The 20,270-nt window shown below is 38.2% G+C and overlaps 1 protein-coding gene across 1 annotated transcript in view; it reads left to right on the forward strand.

The window, feature by feature from the left end:
- Positions 1 to 1,377: 1,377 nt before the first annotated feature.
- Positions 1,378 to 20,270, forward strand: part of ERAP1 (endoplasmic reticulum aminopeptidase 1) — a 40,121-nt gene continuing 21,228 nt past the window's right edge. Inside the window, 5 exon segments of the mRNA XM_027838477.1 lie at positions 1,378 to 1,503; positions 1,506 to 1,542; positions 14,120 to 14,672; positions 14,906 to 15,044; positions 16,693 to 16,827. Of these exon segments, the coding sequence (XP_027694278.1) occupies positions 1,393 to 1,503; positions 1,506 to 1,542; positions 14,120 to 14,672; positions 14,906 to 15,044; positions 16,693 to 16,827 (975 nt within the window). The 5' untranslated portion in view covers positions 1,378 to 1,392.

The raw sequence follows: 20,270 nt of genomic DNA on the forward strand, positions 1-20,270 counted from the left end.
GTAGGCAAGTCACTTCACCTTGAAGAGCCTCAGTTTCCTTATCTGTAAAATGGGGATAATAATGTGTACTATTTACCTTAGGGTGTTGTTTTGAGGAAAGTTCTTTGTAAACCTCAAAAGGCTATAAAATGTTATTTTTATTTACCATATTATAATTCCTTTTCCTCTCTGCTGGTCGCTATGACTACTTAACAGACCTCTCTATGTTGACACTATGTTGTCCTTTTGACATTCTGTATCTTCTAAGCGTAATCCCTTCATGCAGACACTCCCCAAAACACTGTCTCTTCTACTTCCGGGCTTTTCTCATGTTGCCAGCTTCAACCTTAATGGTTCAAAGGCATGATGAGTAATTTTACAGTGAAAAACCCTTTAATAATTTAACTTGTTTTTAAAAACATTTTGATAACTATATTTCTGTATTATTGGTTTCCTTTGTAATACTATGTATTTTATTTTATTCTTTTAAAAATTATTCTGAGAAAAGGTCTGTAGGCTTCACCAGACCCCTAAAGGGACCCATGGTACAAAAAAGGGTTAAGAACCTCAGATTTAATTCACTCTCCTACTCTTTTTTTTTCTAGCAGATTAGGAAACTGACCCAGAGAATGGAAGTAACTTCCTGGGGTCAAAATCTGGCTCCAGACTACTTTTCCAGTGTAAATATACAGTGATTTCCCACGACAGACTCCACGTATTACTCCTCTTACCTCAATGCATTGCAAACTTCCTGACCTTCAGGTACCTAGAATGCTCTTCCTCTCTCTCTCTTTCTATTTAGGACGTACTCATTATTGAAGGCCTGTTGCAAAAGTCACCTCCTCCTTTCCTCCTTGCCTGACTCCATTCTCATTTGTTCTTATATCCTTTGTCCTTTGTCATTTTCCAATTTGAATTAAATTTACCTGTGATATCTTCTCCCTCCATTAGACTGGGACAAGGGACTCAGTCTCATTTATATTTATTTGTATCTCTTCCAGCACTTAATACAGTAGACATAATCCTGCCTAATACACATCTGTTGAAATGTATTTCTACTTACTGTCTTGGTTTCTGGGCATTTTTCCAATTTAGGGGATTCTGATCAATAAATATAGATTGATAAATGAAGATTACAATGTACAGTTTATAAGGTTGTAGGAAAATGTATATATAAGTGCTATATATTATAAACGTGATAATTATTTATTGTTTTGCATTCCTTCCTACAAATCCCTACCCTAAATTGGTTACTGTCAGGTGTCTCCCCACAGCTTTGCTGATTGCGTTAGCAGTCTTGGAGCCCGAAAATCTGGATTACTACAGGGATCCGGACACAGTCAGGGCCCTGTTCCCATACTATCCCTTCCAGCATCTCGGAATAGCTTCCTTTCCCCATTTCAGACACCAGCGATGCTCAAGGCAGGGGAGAGGGCAGCTACAACCTTTCCGGGCCTTCCCTCCTCTCTCTTGCTTCTACTTTCACTTTCAGTCCCCACACGTAGAGGCCTCAGCTGCAAAGGACGTGCGCGGGACAGCGGGCCGCGGCCCCCAGAAACTCAGGTACAAGACCATCCAGGCTGTATTGAGATGGAGAGTGGGGGCGGTCAGGGGGAGTGAGGGAGAGCGGGGACCCTCAAGGAGGTTAGGGCTCCTGGCCTCCACCTGCCCCGTGGCTCCTCTCCGTCCTGGGTTGGGGAGGAAAGAGGCCGTGAGTGCCTGGGCCAGGGGTCTGGATATGCCTTCCGCGTGAGCCTGCAGCATCAGTGGTGCAGGGAGGGTCCAGGCCGGCCAGGAGTGGTGGGGACCCGCTGGGCGGGCAGCGCACCTGGGCGCCTCTAGCAGCAGCCCCCGTGCAGGGTAGAGCCGGGGATGGGCGCTCCACAAGTCAGCGCCGGGACTGGGGAACACTGGTTTGCAGGGGCAGAGCCGATGGGTCCAGGGAGAACGGGGGAGCCAGAAGGGCTGCCACATTGTGGTCAGAGCGGGAGCTTGGACCGTTGCTCCACAGGCCTGGACTCAGCCCTCTGTGTGGCAGGCAGGCCCCGCCTGCCCGCTTGGATCCTCCTTCTTCCCTCAGACTGCACAGTGCGCGCTCGGAAAGTCCCCTGGCTGTCCCCACTGAGCCAACCCCTTCCTTGCTAGGGCCACAGCAGTTCTGGTCCAGGTTGCAGATGAAACCCCACGCGGACCAACGTGCAACCTTCTCCCACATGGATTGCACCCTCCTAAAATGCTGCTTCATCATCTAACGTCAGACCCCGGGAGTTGGACGGACTTCAGTCTAGGGCTGGGAAGAGCCAGGGTTTGCTGCTGCCGCGGGGCCTCCTGGGGATTGTAGTCTTCTGGTCCTTATTGAGCAGTGAGGTTAAGGAGGGCTCATTGTTAGTACGAGGACATCGCACTTTCCTCCCTCACCTGTGTCTCTTAAGTCCTTCTAGGTCCTTTGGTGCAGCCTTTTGACTGTGTCCAAGTTTTACAGAACATATTCTTTTATTAAGGGGATTCGTTCTGTGAAGTTTGGATTTAGTCAAAGGGCCACACTTGAGAACCTAGAGAGCCACATGTGGCCTTGAGGCCACAGGTTCCCCACTCTGGTCTAGGCAATCAATAGAATAATAAATCAAGCCCCGATTTGCAGTATTGGTACATTTTCAAGGTGTAAATACTTACACTGAAAAATTAGCCATTGCTTATTGGGAGTCACTTTCAACTGGGTCTAGGATACCCCTGGACAAAACAAATGCCCCCAAAATAACATTGAGACACCTTTCCTTCTGAGGGCCTGGGGAAACACAGAGGCCTGTAAATAAGGGCAGGAAGAGACATTTAATCAGTCTTAAACAAGGTTTTAAAGGATTTAGAGCAGGATAGAACATTAGAGAATGGCCTGTCCAATACTCTGATTTATAAATGAGGAAACTCAAGTCTGGAAGAGAAATGACTTCACCTTGGCAGTGGAGGCTTTGAGCCTTCTTCATGACATGTTCCTTAACATCACAAAATTATTTGGGCTGTGGAGATAAACATTAAGACCGTGAATTTATTGAAAGTTCTCTCCCCAGGGAACTTCACTCAAGAGGTCTATCCTTCTTGCCCCTAGTTCAGACCCACTTCTGCACAAAGATTGTCAGATCTTTGAGAATTGCTCTCCTTCTGCCTATGTTCATAGAAAAGTTTGATGAGGGATTAAAAAGTTTATTCCAGTTAAACACATATTAGGTGGAGAAAAGGCCTCAAACTATTAATAGTTTTTCTTTTTTAATAACACAACAAAAGTTTTTAAAAACATTTCTCTACAAATTTTTAATTTTTATAATGAACTGAACAAACATGAACATTTGGTTATACAGAGAATGGGAAAAAAGGATTGTATGTGAAGTATGAATTTCTGTTACGTAGTTTTAAAAATAGATATTAAATTTTATGATAGTAACACAAATTCCCTGCTTTGCTGTGTCCCCTTCCTTCTGTTTTCTTTTGTGTATTTTTTCTCCCTTTTTAAAATTCTGGTTTTAACAAATGCCAAGTAAAATGGTTACTTCTATGTACGTGATATAACCGGAAAGGATTGTACACGAATTATAAATTTCTATTATTTATGTAGTCAAGCAAAACAAATCTCCATGTTGTCCACATATGAAAATTTATATTTTATTCTGCAATTTGAGTCCATTACCTCCCTGTCTAGAGGTGGGTAGCATGCTCAGTCATCAGAGCTCTGGAATAATAGTTGGCTTCAGTGAAAGTTTTTAATCATTGTTTTAAATCAGTGGTTTTCAGAGTGTGGTCTGGAAACCCCCAAGGGTCCCTGAGACCCCTGCAGGGCAACCATGAGGTCAAAGTTGTTTTCATAATACTAAAAGATGTTTTAATTGCTTATATAGTAAATATTGATAGATATAACTCATTAACAAAACTTCCTTGGAGAATACTCAATAATTTTTAAGAGTGTAAAGGGTCCCTGAGACCAAAAAGTTTGGGAACCACTGTTCAAATAAACAACTCAAAAGTTAAAAAAGATGAACAAAATTGTTTAAAAATCCTCACTAAAAAGTTCCTCACTATCTGGTTCCTTTTTTTGCTCTACCTCCCAGCCCCACCCTGCCCTTGGGGTTCTGAGGGGCCTCTGGGTGGGGAGGAAGAAGCTTTTGACTCCTTGTAAAAAGTCTCCTTCTCTTCTTACTGAGACTTCAAAGGTATCTAGAAACTTTCCTGTTTTTGCAAGCAGCTGTTAGACAGATAGGCAGCTGCATTAGCATTGATAAAGCTGACTGTGAAAGATGTTTTAGGATGATAGCATGTCAACACCAAATACATTAGAAGCTTTCTCTAAAAAAAAATCATCAAATAGAGTTCAATCATCATAATTCAACTAAATTAAAAAAAAAAAAACCAAACATTTTTTAAGTGCTTACTACACCAAGGAACTGGGAATACAAAGATAAAGACCAGGCATCCTGTGCTTTAAAAGAGCTTATATTTTACTAGGGAATACAGCTTTCTATTGATAAATAAAAGGTAATGTGAATACTGAAAGAGCATTAACAATGAGGCACCAGGGAAGGCTTCATAGAAGAAGTGGCAGCTAAGCTGAATCCTTCAGGAAATAAGTAGATATTTCAGGTACAGGATGGCTTGAATGAATACATAGCAATGGGAGATGTAGTGTCTAGTTCAAAAATCAGTGTGGCCTATGGTGTAGATGGCCACATCTTCAGTAGTTTAGACACAGTTGAGGTTGCGGTTGTAGGTTGCACACTACTCAGTTGACAGCCAGCATCTACTCCTCCCATGATTCCTTTGACTGTCTCCTCTCTGTGGAGATGTGCAGTTGTGGGGGTGACATGTCCCAGGCTTTGTGCTCTTCAATGAGGCACATTAACACAAAGTAGTAAAGCTGCCAGGGGTGTATCTGGAGCAGAAGCATCATGGTTTTGTAGAACATTGGAGTTGAAGCTAGAAGACCTGAGTTTAAATCCTGTCTCTACTACTGGTAAACTGTAACACTTAACTTTTCTTGGCCTCAATCTCCTTATTTGTAAAATAAGAAGTTTGAACTAGATGGCCTCTAAAGTACCTTTTTGTATTATATGATACTATAAAACTAAATGGCTTCCAAAATGGACTTTCTAACCACCTTGGGGGGGGGGGGACTGGGGATATTTAGCCTGGAGAATGAAAGACTTGGGGATGCCATGATAATCATCTTTAAGTATTTTGAAGGGCTATTTATGTGAAATATGGATTAGACTTGTTTTGCCTGATTCCAGAGGGCAGAACGAGGAACGATGGATGAAATTTACGGAAAGCAGCTTTAGTCTCCACATAAAGAATTTTATTCCCTAAAATTAGACATAATCCAATGTGGCATGGGAGATTGTGAGTTTACAATCACTTTGGAAAGAAAGGATGAAGAAGAGCCTTGGGTTTGTTCCATTTCTGAGATTCTATGAGGCTGTATAGAAATGAGGGAGTACTGGATGTGAGGAAATACAAAAAAGAAAAGAACCCAAATCTTATATGTTTGAATTAAGTTGGCCTCTTGGACTGAAAGGAATTGCATTTTTTCTAGTGGTAGAGGCCATTTACTGTGAATGAGATGGTCCTTTGAGATATTTCACTGGAGTCTTCAGGACTTGGAGAGGAAATTATTAGCAGCACAATCATAATCCATTAGGAAGTATGAGTCTGACAAGATTTATGAAATAATTTATGTTAAATGAGATGTTCATTCTTAGAAATGATTCAAGCCAAGAAGGTCAAAGTCTTTCTAATTACTCTGGGGAAGGATGGAAGAAAGCTTGAGTAAGATGTCAAGTAATAATGCTGGATCTATTCTGTTATTAATGCCTGAGTATTCAAACAGGTGGTGAAGAGAATGATAGTTTTGAAGTACTAAATTCATACAATAAATATTTATTTAATCTCTACAGAATCAAAGAATCTTAAAGTAGGAAGGGACCTAATAGGCAATCATTTGGCCATTTAAATAATCCCAGGAACTAGGAACTCACTACTTCTTGAGACCTCTCCTTTCATTTTTGGAAAGTTGAACAGAAGCTCAGAATTTTATAGCTGTAACAGATCTTAGAAATCATCTAATACAAACCCCCTAGTTTACAGATGAAGAAACAGAGACCTAGAAAGTTAAAGAAATTTGGTTAAGGTCACTGAATTAGTACTATTATTGAATCCATAGGATTTTTTCTTGGAATTAAAAAGAGAATTGATGAAGTACTATGCATTTAAACTCCCTCATTTTGCAGCCAAATGCCTCTCTCCAAGTGGATAACTTTTGTGGTAAATTAGCATATAAGCTTATAAAGGAAAATGTGGAGAGAGTTCATACACATATCCAAATGAAATTTATTGAAAGATATTCTTTATAGCCTTCTGAGGCCCCAGTGGCAATGGAGACAAGAGATGCTGAAAATTTCCAAGAATGTGCCTTGAGCTCAGTTGGGATGGCAGTTCCAAAGTTGATCTCTCAGCCATCTCTCATTATATAGGAGTAGTCTTATCTCTGACATGTGGCAGTGATCTTTTTTTTTTTCTAACTTATTTTCCTTAAAAATTCCCAAGGGCTCTAGAGCCATGATGGGTAGAAAAACAAGGTATATTTGTTTTCTGTGTGCCAATTCTTAAATTTTCAGTATGAGCATTCATACCTTGGGAATTGGCAAATGCTATTGATCGGGGTTTGATTTATTGCTATGTTGCTTTTCTAGACTTAAAAAATGGTAGAGAAAATATTAATAATAATGTAAATTAAACTTAAATGTTACATACATTTTTTTTCGAGAGCTGGTTGTTAAACATTTACCAGAACACCCCAGCCTCTGACACCAATTTACATTTGGGAATATTTGAGCATTATAATTGGTTGAAAGAATGAAGGAGGAAGAAAAAAAAAAGGAAGGAGAGTCTGGCTAATTTTATAATCTATTCTCAAGGAGATAAGTGCCTGTTTTCAACACCTGGAGAGCCCGGTAGCTTACTCGTCTTTAAAAGTGACCATAAGGATCTCATAGTTAAATAAGGAACAAAGGTGCCGTTGCATTTTTTGGATTTAATTCAACTCCTCTGTACCAGTCTCTATGTTCCAAAGCATGCTATAAATACAGTAAAAAAGCTAATGTTCATTCAGTGCGTTTTGTTCAGTATATCATATGTTGGGATGTATTGCATTTATGAGATGAGCCAAAAAACAATTGCAGTCTATCACAATCACACAGTTATTAAGTAGCAGATTTGTTGCTGTTGTTCAGTCGTTTTTTCAGCTGTGTTTGATTCTTTGTTTCCCCATTTGGGGTTTTCTTGGCACAGATACTGGAGTGGTTTGCCATTTCCTTCTCCAGCTCATTTTATAGATGAGGAAACTGAGGCAAACACAGTGAAGTGACTTACCCAGGATCACATACCTAGTAAGTGCCTGAGGTCACATTTGAATTCATGATGAGGAGTCTTCATGACTCTAGGCCCAGCCTTCTATCCACTGCTCCACCTAGCTATCCTAAATAACAGAACCAGGGCTCAAATCCCAAATGATACCTGTGGTATAGTGTACAGAGAAGTGGACCTTGAGGCAGGAAGACTAGAGGAAGGATCACCTTATAGACTTACTATCTATATGACTCTGAGTTAGTCATTTAACCCTTGTTTCCTTCAGTTTTGCAAACCTTGAAGTGCTATAAAAATGCTAGTCAATGTTATTATCCATCACTCTTACAAACTTTAAATATTTCAAGGAATCCCAAACTTTGTGGGTATTTGATGCAAATTGCAACCTCTGTATGTCTTAAAAAGTCTTTATGGGTTGCCATGGCAAGATAAAAAGAAATCAAATGGTGGCCAACTCTCTGGTGATAACTCCCTTTCCACCTAGCTGAGTTGTCCTTGAACAAAAGATATGCATTCTCAGGTGAGTACTCAACAGCCTGACTTTCCATAACTTGGCATGATCTCTGGGCCATGATGAGGCATCAGAGAGATTCAGTGAATAATTTTAATGGTTAGGAAAGGTTTTTGTTTATTCAGTCAAGATCTTCCTCTCTGGACCATTGGGTGCAGGAAGGGGTAATAATATAAGGCCAGAAAGATAAGTTGGGACTAGATTGTGAAGGACTTAAAAAAAAGGTAAACAAAGGAGCTTATATTTGATCTTAGAGGCAATAATCACTGCTCTGGTTTGGGAAAATTTTATTTATTTTTGTATTCTTAGAATTTAGTGCTTTAGGCACAGGAGGTGCTTAATAAATGTCCATTGAGTTTAGTTGAATAGAATTATTTTGGACCCTATTTTGTTTCTATTAATGTAATTTAACATCTCATTAGCATTTTTGGCTGCCACTGAATATTGTTGAACAGTACCAAGCCTGAATCTCTCTAAAATTCCCAGGTCTTAATCATGTGAACTGCTTTTATAGCCAAATCTCTCCCCTCCTCTATTTATTCAATTGATTTTTTTGAACCCAAGTTCAAGACTTTATACCAAATTTATACCTAAACTTCATCTTTGTTAGATGTGGTCTCTCGTTTCAACTGGTCAAAATCTTTTTAGATTCCTCTTCTGTTAGTTGTCTCTTGTACCTTTTTGACATCTGAAAATTTGATCAGTATTCCATTTGAAACAGGGTGAAACTCACCCCTCAAAATGCAGAGGAGTCCAAGCTGGGTTGGAAGCAGAGAAGTTTTATTAGGAGGAAAATCAGACACTAGTGCTAAAACCCCCTGTACAAGGTATAAAGGATTCCATAGCCCAGGAGAGGCGGGGGACATTTATACTTGAAAACCACATAGGGGCAGCTCAGAAAGGGGTTAGAAAAAAGAATGGACAATCTTCCCCAGGAACAGGTGGACACAGAAGCAGGATGTTTTGCAGGAACAGTTGACTAAAGTGCTGGTTTGGGCCAGTTTGGGGGAACACAACTCAGCAAGGTCAGTCAGCAAACACCAGCAAAGACATCTGGGAATGAGCAAGACTGGCTCACTGCAGGCTCCTAATTGACTCCTTTCAGCAAACAGGTTTACTCTGTGTCCAGTGCATCTGCCTGGTAAGGTAACTCATATAAAACAGACATATTAATCTCAGGGGCACTCCACACATTTATGCCTTTGTTCAAATAATTGGTAACAGTATTCAACAGAATAGAAACAAGAGCATAGCCCTGTGCCATTTCACTAGAGACTTCCTTTTAGGTCAAGATACATTAACCACCATTTGTTAATTACCAGTCTTTCAGTCTAATCTGTCAACCAGACTTGAGTCCATCTAATTATTAAGAAAGTTATTTCGGTAGCAGTGTAGAGGATGGATTGGAGAGGGGTAGAAATAACTCTGAGGTTAAATGACTACTTATTTCTAGTTTGTGATATGGAGAGCAAATCTGAGGAAACCCTAGCTTCTGGGAAAGGAGATTTCAAAGGGTTCAGATGAAAGCCAAGTTAGAGCTCAGGGACTAAAATGCCATAGGAGAAGTCAGTCCAAGAGGGATGGGAGATGTGCAGTAATAAAATTTTGAAGACATAATAATGACAGCACCTTAAATTTTGCAAAGCGCTTTACATATGTGTCTTATTTGATCCCAAGCTGTATGAGGTTGGTTCTATTGTGATCCCCATTTTACCAACATGAAAATTGAGGCTGAAAGAGTGACTTGGTCACAGAGCTAGTAATATCTGAGGCAGGAATCAAACTCAAGCCTTCCTGACTCAGAATCTAATAATATGACATCCACTGTGTCACTTAGCTGGAACAGTTCCAATGACACAAGGTGAACAATTCCAATGACAAGGAAAAAAAATGGGATTCCTCTGAAAAGACCCTATGTGGATGTACAGGGAAGTCATCAACTAACTCCCCTTTAAAAAGAAATGTACAGAAGATGGACATAAGGCCAGGTAACAGGATGAATATAAGAACATGACCCAGTTCTGTAAAAAACAAAACAACAAAAAAATGGTGTCAGGAAGGCTAAAAAATCAGAACGAGTTGAGATTAGAGAGGGAAGCTCGGGCTCTTTCCCACTCTGATAAAATGCAAACTTCTTTATTTGGGCTTTAATGCTCTTCATGACCTTACTCTAACTCACTTTTTCCAAGCTTATAAGTGACTTCCTTCACACTTTCTACTCTAGCTAAATTGCCCTTGGTGGCTAAACTCTCAGATGACATTTATCTCTTATCTCTGTGCCTTTGCAGAAGCTGAGCCCCATACATGTAGCACCCCACCCCAATCTTTGCCTGTTAGCTCTCTAGCTTCCTTCAAAGCAAGAGACCTCAAATGGCATCTTCTATAGGAGGTCTTCTATAGAAAGTCTTTCCTGATATCTCCAAGCTGCTAATACCTCTCCTCCTGAAATTACCTTGTATTTACATGGTATCCATTTTATAGTTACTTTTACGTTGATATGCTATTTCCCCTCAATCAATATCAATCAATACAATTTCCCCTCAATTAATATCAATCAATCAATCAACAAACATTTATTAAGTACTTACTATGGGCCAGGCACAGTGCTAAGCACTAGGGATACCAAAAGAGGTAAAAGACAGTCCCTGCCCTCAAGGTGCTTACAATCAAATGGAGGAGACAACATGCAAACAAATATATACAGAGCAAGCTATATACGGGATAAATAGGAAATAATTAAAACAGAGGGAAGGCACTAGAATTAAGAGGGATTGGGAAAGGCTTCTAGATAGAATTTAAGTTCCTTGAAGGCAAGGACTGTTACCCTAGTGTCCTGCTTTGACAATATGGAGAAATTATCCAAATATGAAATAGCTAGAGATAGATAATAATAGTACAAAAATAAAAAGTTAGCTTTTATATATTGCTTTGATGTTTACAAAGCACTTTACATATGTAAATTCATTTAATCCTCACTAACAACCTTATGATGGATGATTGAAGGAATAAAATGAATTTTCTCTTTTGTAATTAGACGACTTCCCATTTCACATTTGTCTAAGGTTTTAAAAGGGGCATCTCTTCTGTGATTAAACTAAGCTGTAATCCACAGACTCATTCATAATTACTGTTCAACAGAAATAGCTTTTCTCCTTGTGTTCAGCAGCAAATCTGGTTATTCTCTTCCCCTTCTCAAAGCAAATTTGAACAGAGAATCTTAACAAAGCACCTGCCTTTTAAAGCCTCCTCACTTAAAAATCTTCACCAGGTCATGCTCCTACTCTGTGCATAATGAAATTGTGTACAATTGCAGTATGTCCTGGGATGGGGAGTAGGACACAGCCATCCAGTACTACTTTTATTGATTCTCTGCTGATAGATAATAACAGCTGATGTTTATACAAGACTTTAAAGTTTACAAAGCCCTCTACCTACATTCTCATTTGAATTTCACCAAAACTCTATAAGATAGGTCCTACCAGTATCATCATCATCTCCAGGTTTTTGTTTTTTAAATAGTTGAGGAAACAGATTCAGAGAAGTTCAATAATTTACTTGTGGTCACGCAACCAGTAAATACCAGAAGTAGGATTCAAACCTAGGTCTTTGGGACTCCAAGTCTAAGACTCTATAATACCAGTTTGCCTCACAAGAATGTATTGAAAGTTCCATGATAATGACTAGATGCCCAATACCACTGTTGCTGATGCTCTTGAAAAAGAAGAGAGGTGGTATATACTGTGAACCACTCATTCTCTCCTTTGTTTGAGCCTGTGGAAGGGAAGAGAGAATCTGGAAGGTAAAGATTTCCCTATTCCTTACCATAATTAAAGAAAAAGCAGCTCACTAACATTTTTGCCAGCAGATCACAGTTTATGTAAGAATCCTCATAAATAATTAAAATTACTCTTGACTTAAATGATAATGTGGAGTTGTGACTTCCTATTTTGACAAATCACCAATATCTTATTATTAATGATTATCAGAGAAATCAGCACTACACCTAACCATTTATCATCAATGACTGGCACTGATTAATCATTTTTAAAGGGGAAATATTTTGTTGATGTATTTTGTTTTTACATCACTTGAACTTATAAATATATCCTTTCTGCTCCTCTACCTAAAGGGCCAACCCTTGCAACAGAGATTTTTAAAAAAAGAGGAAAAAAGCAATTCCTGGCACAGTGAATAGAATGTTGGACCTGGGGGTAGGAAGACCTAAATTCAAATTTGACCTCAAATAATTAGCTAATGGCATGACCCTGGGCAAATCATTTAACCTGTGTAGCTCAGGCTCCTGTTCTATAAAATGGTGATGATGATAGCACCTTCCTCATGGGTTGTTGTGAGGATAAAATGAGGTATTTGTATAGTGCTTTGCAAAACTTAAAGTGCTAAATAAATGCTTACTGTTATTATTTTAACTAACCATGTCTGACAGTATTATTATATGCAATATGCCACAGCCATAATTCCTTACCTCTTCAAAAAGGGGAGAGAGGTACATTTTTTCTTTTTAAACATTTTTATTTATTTATTTGTTTTTAGTTTTTAATATTCACTTCTATAAGATTTTGAGTTCTAAATTTTCTCCTCCTCCCTCCACTCTCCCCTCCCCAAGATAGTGTGCAATCTGATATAAGCTATACATGTACAATCATATTAAACATTTCCACATTAGTCATGTTGTGAAGAAGAATTAGAACCAAAGGGAAAAACCACAAGAAAGAAGAAACAAAACAAACAAACAAAAAAAGTGGAAATTGTATGCTTTGATCTGCATTCAGATTCTCTGGATGTGGATAGCATTTTCCATCATGAATCTTTTGCAATTGTCTTAGATCCTTGTATTGCTGAGAAGAGTTAAGTCTATCAAAGTTAGTCATTGTACAACATGGCTATTACTGTGTACAATGTTTTCCTGCTTCCGCTCACTTCACTCAACATCAGTTCAATTCAGTCTTTCCAGGTTTCTGAAGTTCTTCTGCTTATCATTTCTTATGGAACAATAGTATTCCATTACATTAATATACTACAACTTATTCAACCATTCTCCAATTGATGGGCATCCTCTCAATTTCCAGTTTTTGGCCACCACAAAAAGAACTGCTATAAATATTTTGATACACGTGAGTCCTTTTCCCATTTTTATGATCTCTTTGGGATACAGACCAAAAAGTGGTATTGCTAAGTCAAAGGGTGTGCCCTTTGGGCATAGTTCCAAATTGTTCTCCAGAGTGGTTGGATCAGTTCACAACTTCACCAACAATGCATTAGTGTTCTAATTTTCCTACATCTTCTCCAACATTTATCATTTTCCTGTTTTGTCATGTTAGCTGATCTGATAGGTGTGCTATGGTAGAGGGGCACATTTTTTCAACTCCTCTCCAGAGCCAAACTTGGTCATTATAATTACATAGCACTCAGTCATATTTTAAAATTCATTTTGATTATGCTATTATAATTGTATAATTGTATATAATTGTATCATTGTATATTTCACATCAGATCATATCAACCTTCCCATGCTTTCATTTTTGTCTTTGTGACTCTAGTGCCCAACATAAATGGGGTGATGTGATGCAGAGGAATGTATGTAAGACATGCTTTCAAGTTTAATTTGCATTATTAACATTTTCTCCAGCACTTTCTTAAATCTAGAGACAACCAACCAAAACAGTAAATCAAGCTCTGATTTGTAGTGCTTGTAGATTTCTTAGGTTTTAAATGCTCACACTGACAATATCCTGGCCTGTTTGAGCTAACTCCGACACACCCTGCACATATACACCATTCCACTACATAGTAGCTGCCTAATAAAGGCTTGTTGCTCATTTAAGAATTCTCTTTCTATCCATAGCTGTAGAAGATATCTTTTTTATCTTATTCTAATCTATTTTTGGTAGAGCCTTTTATATTCTTATCACATATCCATTTAGAGCTTATTGTGGTATATGGCATAAGAGGTTGCTCACTTTAATCATTAAAGTAAAATGATTACTTTCAGTAGTATTAGAGTGGTTATTACTAATAGAAAACCTTTCTTCCTGGATAAAGTAAAATATACATGCAGATAATTTGATTTTTCTGAAGGATAACAGGTACTTGTGGAGGCAAGTGAAAATTACATACTAGCCCTAAAGGGGCAGAGGAGGGGAAAAGTGTCTTTAGTTACATTTCCTACATTATTTACCTATGTTTGTGCTTTCTTTTACTTTCAAGGGTCTGTGCCAATAGGCGATTTTAGGAGCAAGAACAAGATGGCTTTTTTGCCACATAAGTTACCACTTATGACTTTACCATCACTGTTAACTATTTTGATTGTGTGGACTTCTACAAGGTGCCAGAGCATGGAACCAAACTCTCCAAGAGCTACTAATGGAGCTCCATTTCCTTGGAATAACATGCGACTTCCTGACTACATCCTTCCAATTCATTATAATCTTATGATCCATGCCAATCTCACCACTTTGACATTCTTGGGAGTCACTGAAGTAGAAATCATCGTCAATCAGCCCACCAGTTTCATCATTCTACATAGCCAACACCTACAGATCACCAAGGCAACCCTCCAAGAAAAAAGCCAAGATAATTGGGCAGAGCTGCCACTGACTGTTCTGGAGTATCCATCCAATAACCAAATTGCACTCATAGCCGGTCGACCCCTTCAGATTGGACGTCACTACATAGTTACCATTGAATATGCTGCCCCTCTTTCTGAGTCTTTACGTGGATTTTATAAAAGTTCTTATAGAACTCAGAAGGGAGAAGTGAGGTAATTTTTTTTCTAAAATAAACAAATAAAAGGTTTAATGTGTTGGCCCCAATGACTTAAAAAAAAAATTCAAGAAGATTGTCATTTAAGTTTCCTTCTCTTTGTCTCCACTGTTATTCTTTACTTGTGGAGTTGCTGGTATTGGGAGGGAGGAGGGTGGAGGCATATATTGCTTTGACTTATAACCATATTTTCAGTCTCTTAGTTTTTCATTTTACTTGGTTTAATTATAGGATACTAGCATCCACACAGTTCGAGCCAACAGCAGCTCGGATGGCCTTTCCCTGCTTTGATGAACCCGCCTTTAAAGCTAGTTTCTCAATCAAGATTAGAAGAGAACCACGGCACCTTGCTATCTCCAACATGCCATTAGTAAGCTTGTATTTCTTTATTTTTCACTCTAAAAATGAGAAATGGACATAGCGTTGTGGTGCTTCAGTAAGAGCTCACATTCAATCCATGTTTTTATTCTTGTCTATTTAAAAAACTTTTTTTCACCAAGTTCTTTTTTATATCTGTATCAAATCAGTCTCTTTGCATCTAGAATCCCTCTTGAAATTAAAGATATCTTAATTTTCTTCCTGAAAATTGCTTTGTTCTTTAAGGGGTAGTCAGGATGAGTACCTGTATCATTTCAAGTCACTGATGCAAAATTAGAGGAAAGAAGAGAATGCTTTAGAAAATTTTATATAATTTTAAAAGGAGATTATTTCCTAAATTATTTATAAAAATCAACATGATTTTAAAATGTATTATTTTTTTATAAAAATGGAGCTATTTTGCTAGGTGATAGTTTATATATTTTTTACAGATATATTTTACAATAAACTGAGTATTAGAGAGACAGAAATAGATGAAGATAATGTTATTAGCTCCACGTAGTGTTGATGTAGTGTGAAAATGGATAGCAGCATAGTTTTTTCCTGAAAAAAGGAATATTTAAGTATGTTTAATCAAAAATCGAGATAGATATGACCAGTATTTCTTCTAATTTTGTAGTAAGGACATTAGTCGACCAATTAAAAGGACCTTTGAGATTCCTTCAGTTCATAACCATCTTTGTGTCAGGGACCCCTTGGCAGTCTGATGAAGCCTATGAACCCCTTCTCAAAATAATGTTTTTAAATGCATAAAATAAAATGCATTTTCAGAGGAAGCCAATTATATCAAAATACAGCTATCAAGATAATTTTAAAAGTTCATATACCTAATGTTAACAACGCTTGACTAGCCCAATCCCTTCTTTTGACAGATAAAGAAATTGTGTTTCAGAAGAGTTTAAGTGACTTGCCTAAGGTTATGTCTCCCATATCTTAATCCAAGTCTTGATTTTTCTAAATTTCTAAATTTTCTAAATTTCTAAAAAGGACAGGACCAAATTCAAAGCTCAACAGCAAGCTTCTAGGGAACTCTGACTCTGTCATCATTTTCCCACTAATCTTTAGTCCTTGGACAATGCATATAAACACATATGTAGCTTAACAAGAATTTTCCTTATGAAATACTAAAGTACATTTACTAGTGGAATGATAAAAGTATGTGGGAGTCACCCCAATAAGGAGTTGGTAGTCATTGGAAATTAGGTTAATCAGAGTGTTTTCCTAACACTGATGACCCTAGCTGACCTCACTGACTTCATTCTAGTACAATATATGTCTCATGTGAGCAGGGATTATCTTTTTTTATCTCTATTTCCCCAGCTGCCTAGATCAGGACCTGGCACATGAATGGCACTTAAATGTTGAATTGAGTTGAGCAAGGGAATGAGATTCTTGATGAGGAGAGGAAGGAAAGATAGTTTGGGAGTTTTCAGAGGCTGTTTTGGGTAGAGTACCACAACATCAGGGTAGTGGGTAGTTAGGGAATAAAGGCAACAATATGTGATAGAAAAACACAGTGAGAAATAGGAGAAGGTACCAAAGACAAACCACCCATTACAAAATTTTTGTCTAGGACCAACCTCAGATCCTTTATTACAATGCTTTGAAATATTTAATGATGGAAAGTGTCCTGATTCTAGGTGAAATCTGTGAATATTGCTGAAGGACTAATAGAGGACCACTTTGATGTCACTGTGAAGATGAGCACTTACCTTGTTGCTTTTATTATTTCGGATTTTGAGTCTGTCAGCAAGATGACCAAAAGTGGAGTCAAGGTAAACCTATGGCTGTCAAAAATGTCTCCTTTTTATACAGTGTTCTGTAGTAGTAAGTACTCAATAAATGCCATTGATTAACAGGCCTAACTGAGGATTGCAAGGCTGGCCTAGAAGTAAATCCTTATTGCTAAGCTTCAGAGTCCCTTCCAGGTAGTATGTTACTGAAGACTGGGCACCCAAAACAACCCTGACTTAGAGCTACTTCTCTATTTAATTGCTGTTAGTCTGCACTTGCTATTGCTGCCATAATGAAAATTCCAGAGGCATCCTCAAACAGAAGCCTATTGATACTTTCTGTTGATCTTCTCTTTTTTCCTTATTCGACTAATTAAAAAGGATTCTCTTTTTTCCTTCTGGGGCCTTGGGACTACAGATTTACCCCTTTGTTCTTCTTCCATACCCTTCTATTACGCAAGCTATTTTAAGTGAATTATTATCATTATTTTGTGGCAGTGTGAATAATATTGGACTATGTATAGATTAAGCAAATTGTAGGTACATGCGATTGTATAGATTTGTCAGTTTAATACATTAACTTGATTTCTTTCCTTAATTCCCACTTTTTATCCCTAGGCCTCTCCTCTTAGTCTCTCCTTCTTCCCATGCTGAAAATACAGTAGTATCTCTGGGTTCAGCTGGAAGCTGTCTCCCTGAAGCTTTGATTTACTCAAATCCCCCCAAGTTTCTTATTTTCTTATTTTACATGATCTTTTCTTTAGTTCTCATTTTTATGTTTTGCCTCCAGACTGTAATTACCCTAAGCTGTCTCTCCCATTAATAGACAGGTAAAACATTTATTAAGTTCTTATTATGTGCCAAGCACTGTGCTAAACACCAGAGATTCAAATTCAGATTCGCAAGATAGACCTTGCCCTTAAGGAGTTTATATGCTCATCCTACTGGATTGTATTGGTAACATAAAGAAATGTTGGTAATTTACATGGGTTTATTTTATAATCATTGCTGAAATTGTTGTTTCAATTAATTTTCTTAGTTAAGATTTTTTTTTTTTTGCGAGGCAATTGGGGTTAAGTGACTTGCCCAGGGTCACACAGCTATTATCAAGTGTCTGGTCTGAGACCAGATTTGAACTCAGGTCCTCCTGAATCCAGGGCCGGTGCTCTATCCACTGCACCGCCTAGCTGCCCCCTTAGTTAAGGTTTTTAAAGTAAACTATCTTATCATCTGCAAAAAGCAATAATTTTGTTTCTATTTTTTCTTATGCTTATAACCTCAATTTGTATTCTTGTTTTATTATTACAGGTAGAATTTTCAGCACTATATTGTATAGTAATGGTGATAATGGACATCATTGCTTTACCCCTGATCTTATTGGAAAGGATTTTAGTCTATCCTCATTATAGATAATGCTAGCTCTTGGTTATTAAATAGATAGTACTTATAATATTAAGGGAAGATCTGTTTATTCTTATGCTTTCTAGTGTTTTTAAAACAGGAATGGGTGTTGTATCTTATCAAAAGCTTTTTCTGCATCTATTGGTATAATCATATAATTTTTGTTGTTCCCGTTATTAATATGGTCAATTATGTTTATAGTTATCTAATACAAACCAGGCCTCTATTCCTAGTATGACAAACCTGGTCATAGTGCATAATTTGTGTGACATGTTACTGTAGTCTTCTTGATAATGTTTTATTTAAAATTCTTATATCACTGTTTGTTGTGTCTGGTTTTAATGTATTCAACTGAAGTTTGGGGTTTTAAAGTGTAGTACAAGGAAGGCAAGAGTACCCTGATATGGAACACAACAAGATAAAGGTGAGAGCAAAGGGAAAGTTAACCCAGCCATATATATTGAGGGGGAGATACAATCACAAGGGGAGTCAAGGAGAATGGAAATGGATCAGGTCCCCCAGACACCCCTGATGAAAAAGGGGTGCTTTAACTGGTAAGGCCCAGTGGATTTCTATAAGGTCCTTATTTGAATCAAGCAGAACCAGGCATTGCAGGAGTGAGGGTGAGTGGGGGTGGGTGGGGTGGGGCTGGTAGGGAATAGGGAACCTAGACTTGATATGCAGGTGGGTCAAACTTGAGAACTAGTGCTTATTCATGCTGGGCAGTGGGGCGTTGGGAATGGACATTTTGGGAATTGGTGACTAGTTGATAATCAGGCTCCCAGTTGGCTGGAACTATAGGCCTTATTTTGGCAGAATGCTTCAGGGAATTAGGGGTGAGGAGGCTATTGAAGCTCTTAACTATTAAAATTTTCAGTTAGTTTCTAAGCTTTTATTCCCAGTTTAGAACCTCATTTGCAATGAGGTTCACATCTTGATTTCATTGGCAAAATTCCCTCTTAGTCCCCCACCCAACTTGACATTGACCACTTAACAAGAATCCCTAATTTCCAATCCGATAAGGCATTCTTCCATTCATTAACCAATAAGCATTTATAAAATGCCTTCTTTGTGTTAGGCACTGTACTGTGTTAGGTGCTGGGGATAAAACAAAGAATGAAACAATCTCTGCTCTCAAGGAGCTGACCTTCAGATCATATGATTTGCTTTGTGCCTCATCTTTGCCTTTCTGTTTACACATAAGCTAACCACTACCCATTGCTGACTATTCTTTATACATTTGTCGTTTAAACATTATTGTTAAGTGTGTCACCTGAAACCATAATAACATTTGTTGCTTACCTTATAGCTTCTATGATTGTCATTTGGAATTTATTTTAACTCTACAAGCATTTATTAAACTCCAGCTGTGTCACAGTACTGTGCTTGGTGCTGGGGACACTGACAGAATGAGAAAGAGGTTGAGCTTTCAAGGAGCTCAAGATGTACTTGGGGTAGGGGCGGGGAGGGGAGTGTGAGGGGGGAATGAGCAATATTTACATAAATAAGTGACTATACTATCATTTGAGGAGGGAGTGAACTCTAACAATTAGGGGTTTAGGGAAAAACTTTCGGTAGGAAGTGAAATGAGCTTGGAAGGAAACTAAACATGCATCCAGGCCTGGGGGCCAGCCCAGGCAAAGGAATGGAAGAACGAGAGAATGCCTTATCAGGAAACAGCAACATAGTATGCAAAGTAGAATAATGTGAAATATCCATCAAAATAGATTGAAGCCAAACTGTGAAGGGCTTTAAATGCCAAAAATGAGGAGTTTATCATTTTACCATACAGGTGATAGGGAGCCATAGAAAGCTTCTTGAGCATCAGAATGACATGATCAGGTGCTTTAAGAGAGGATTGAAATAGAACAGAGAAATGATAAAGTCCTGACCCAAACCATATACAGTAAAATTACTCCCATGTCTTTGAAGTTATCTGTTCCTTTGTTTGAAAAACAAAACAAAATCAACAAAGAAGAAGAAAAGTGCCACTACATATTTCTGGTTGTTTAACTGGATGAGAAAGAAGCAGCCACTAATTAGATTAGGCATAGGGTCTCTATGATTTACTCTGTACATTTTAT

Source organism: Vombatus ursinus, unplaced genomic scaffold (assembly GCF_900497805.2).
Source record: "Vombatus ursinus unplaced genomic scaffold, bare-nosed wombat genome assembly UNPS02014828.1, whole genome shotgun sequence".
NCBI classification, from domain to species: domain Eukaryota; kingdom Metazoa; phylum Chordata; class Mammalia; order Diprotodontia; family Vombatidae; genus Vombatus; species Vombatus ursinus.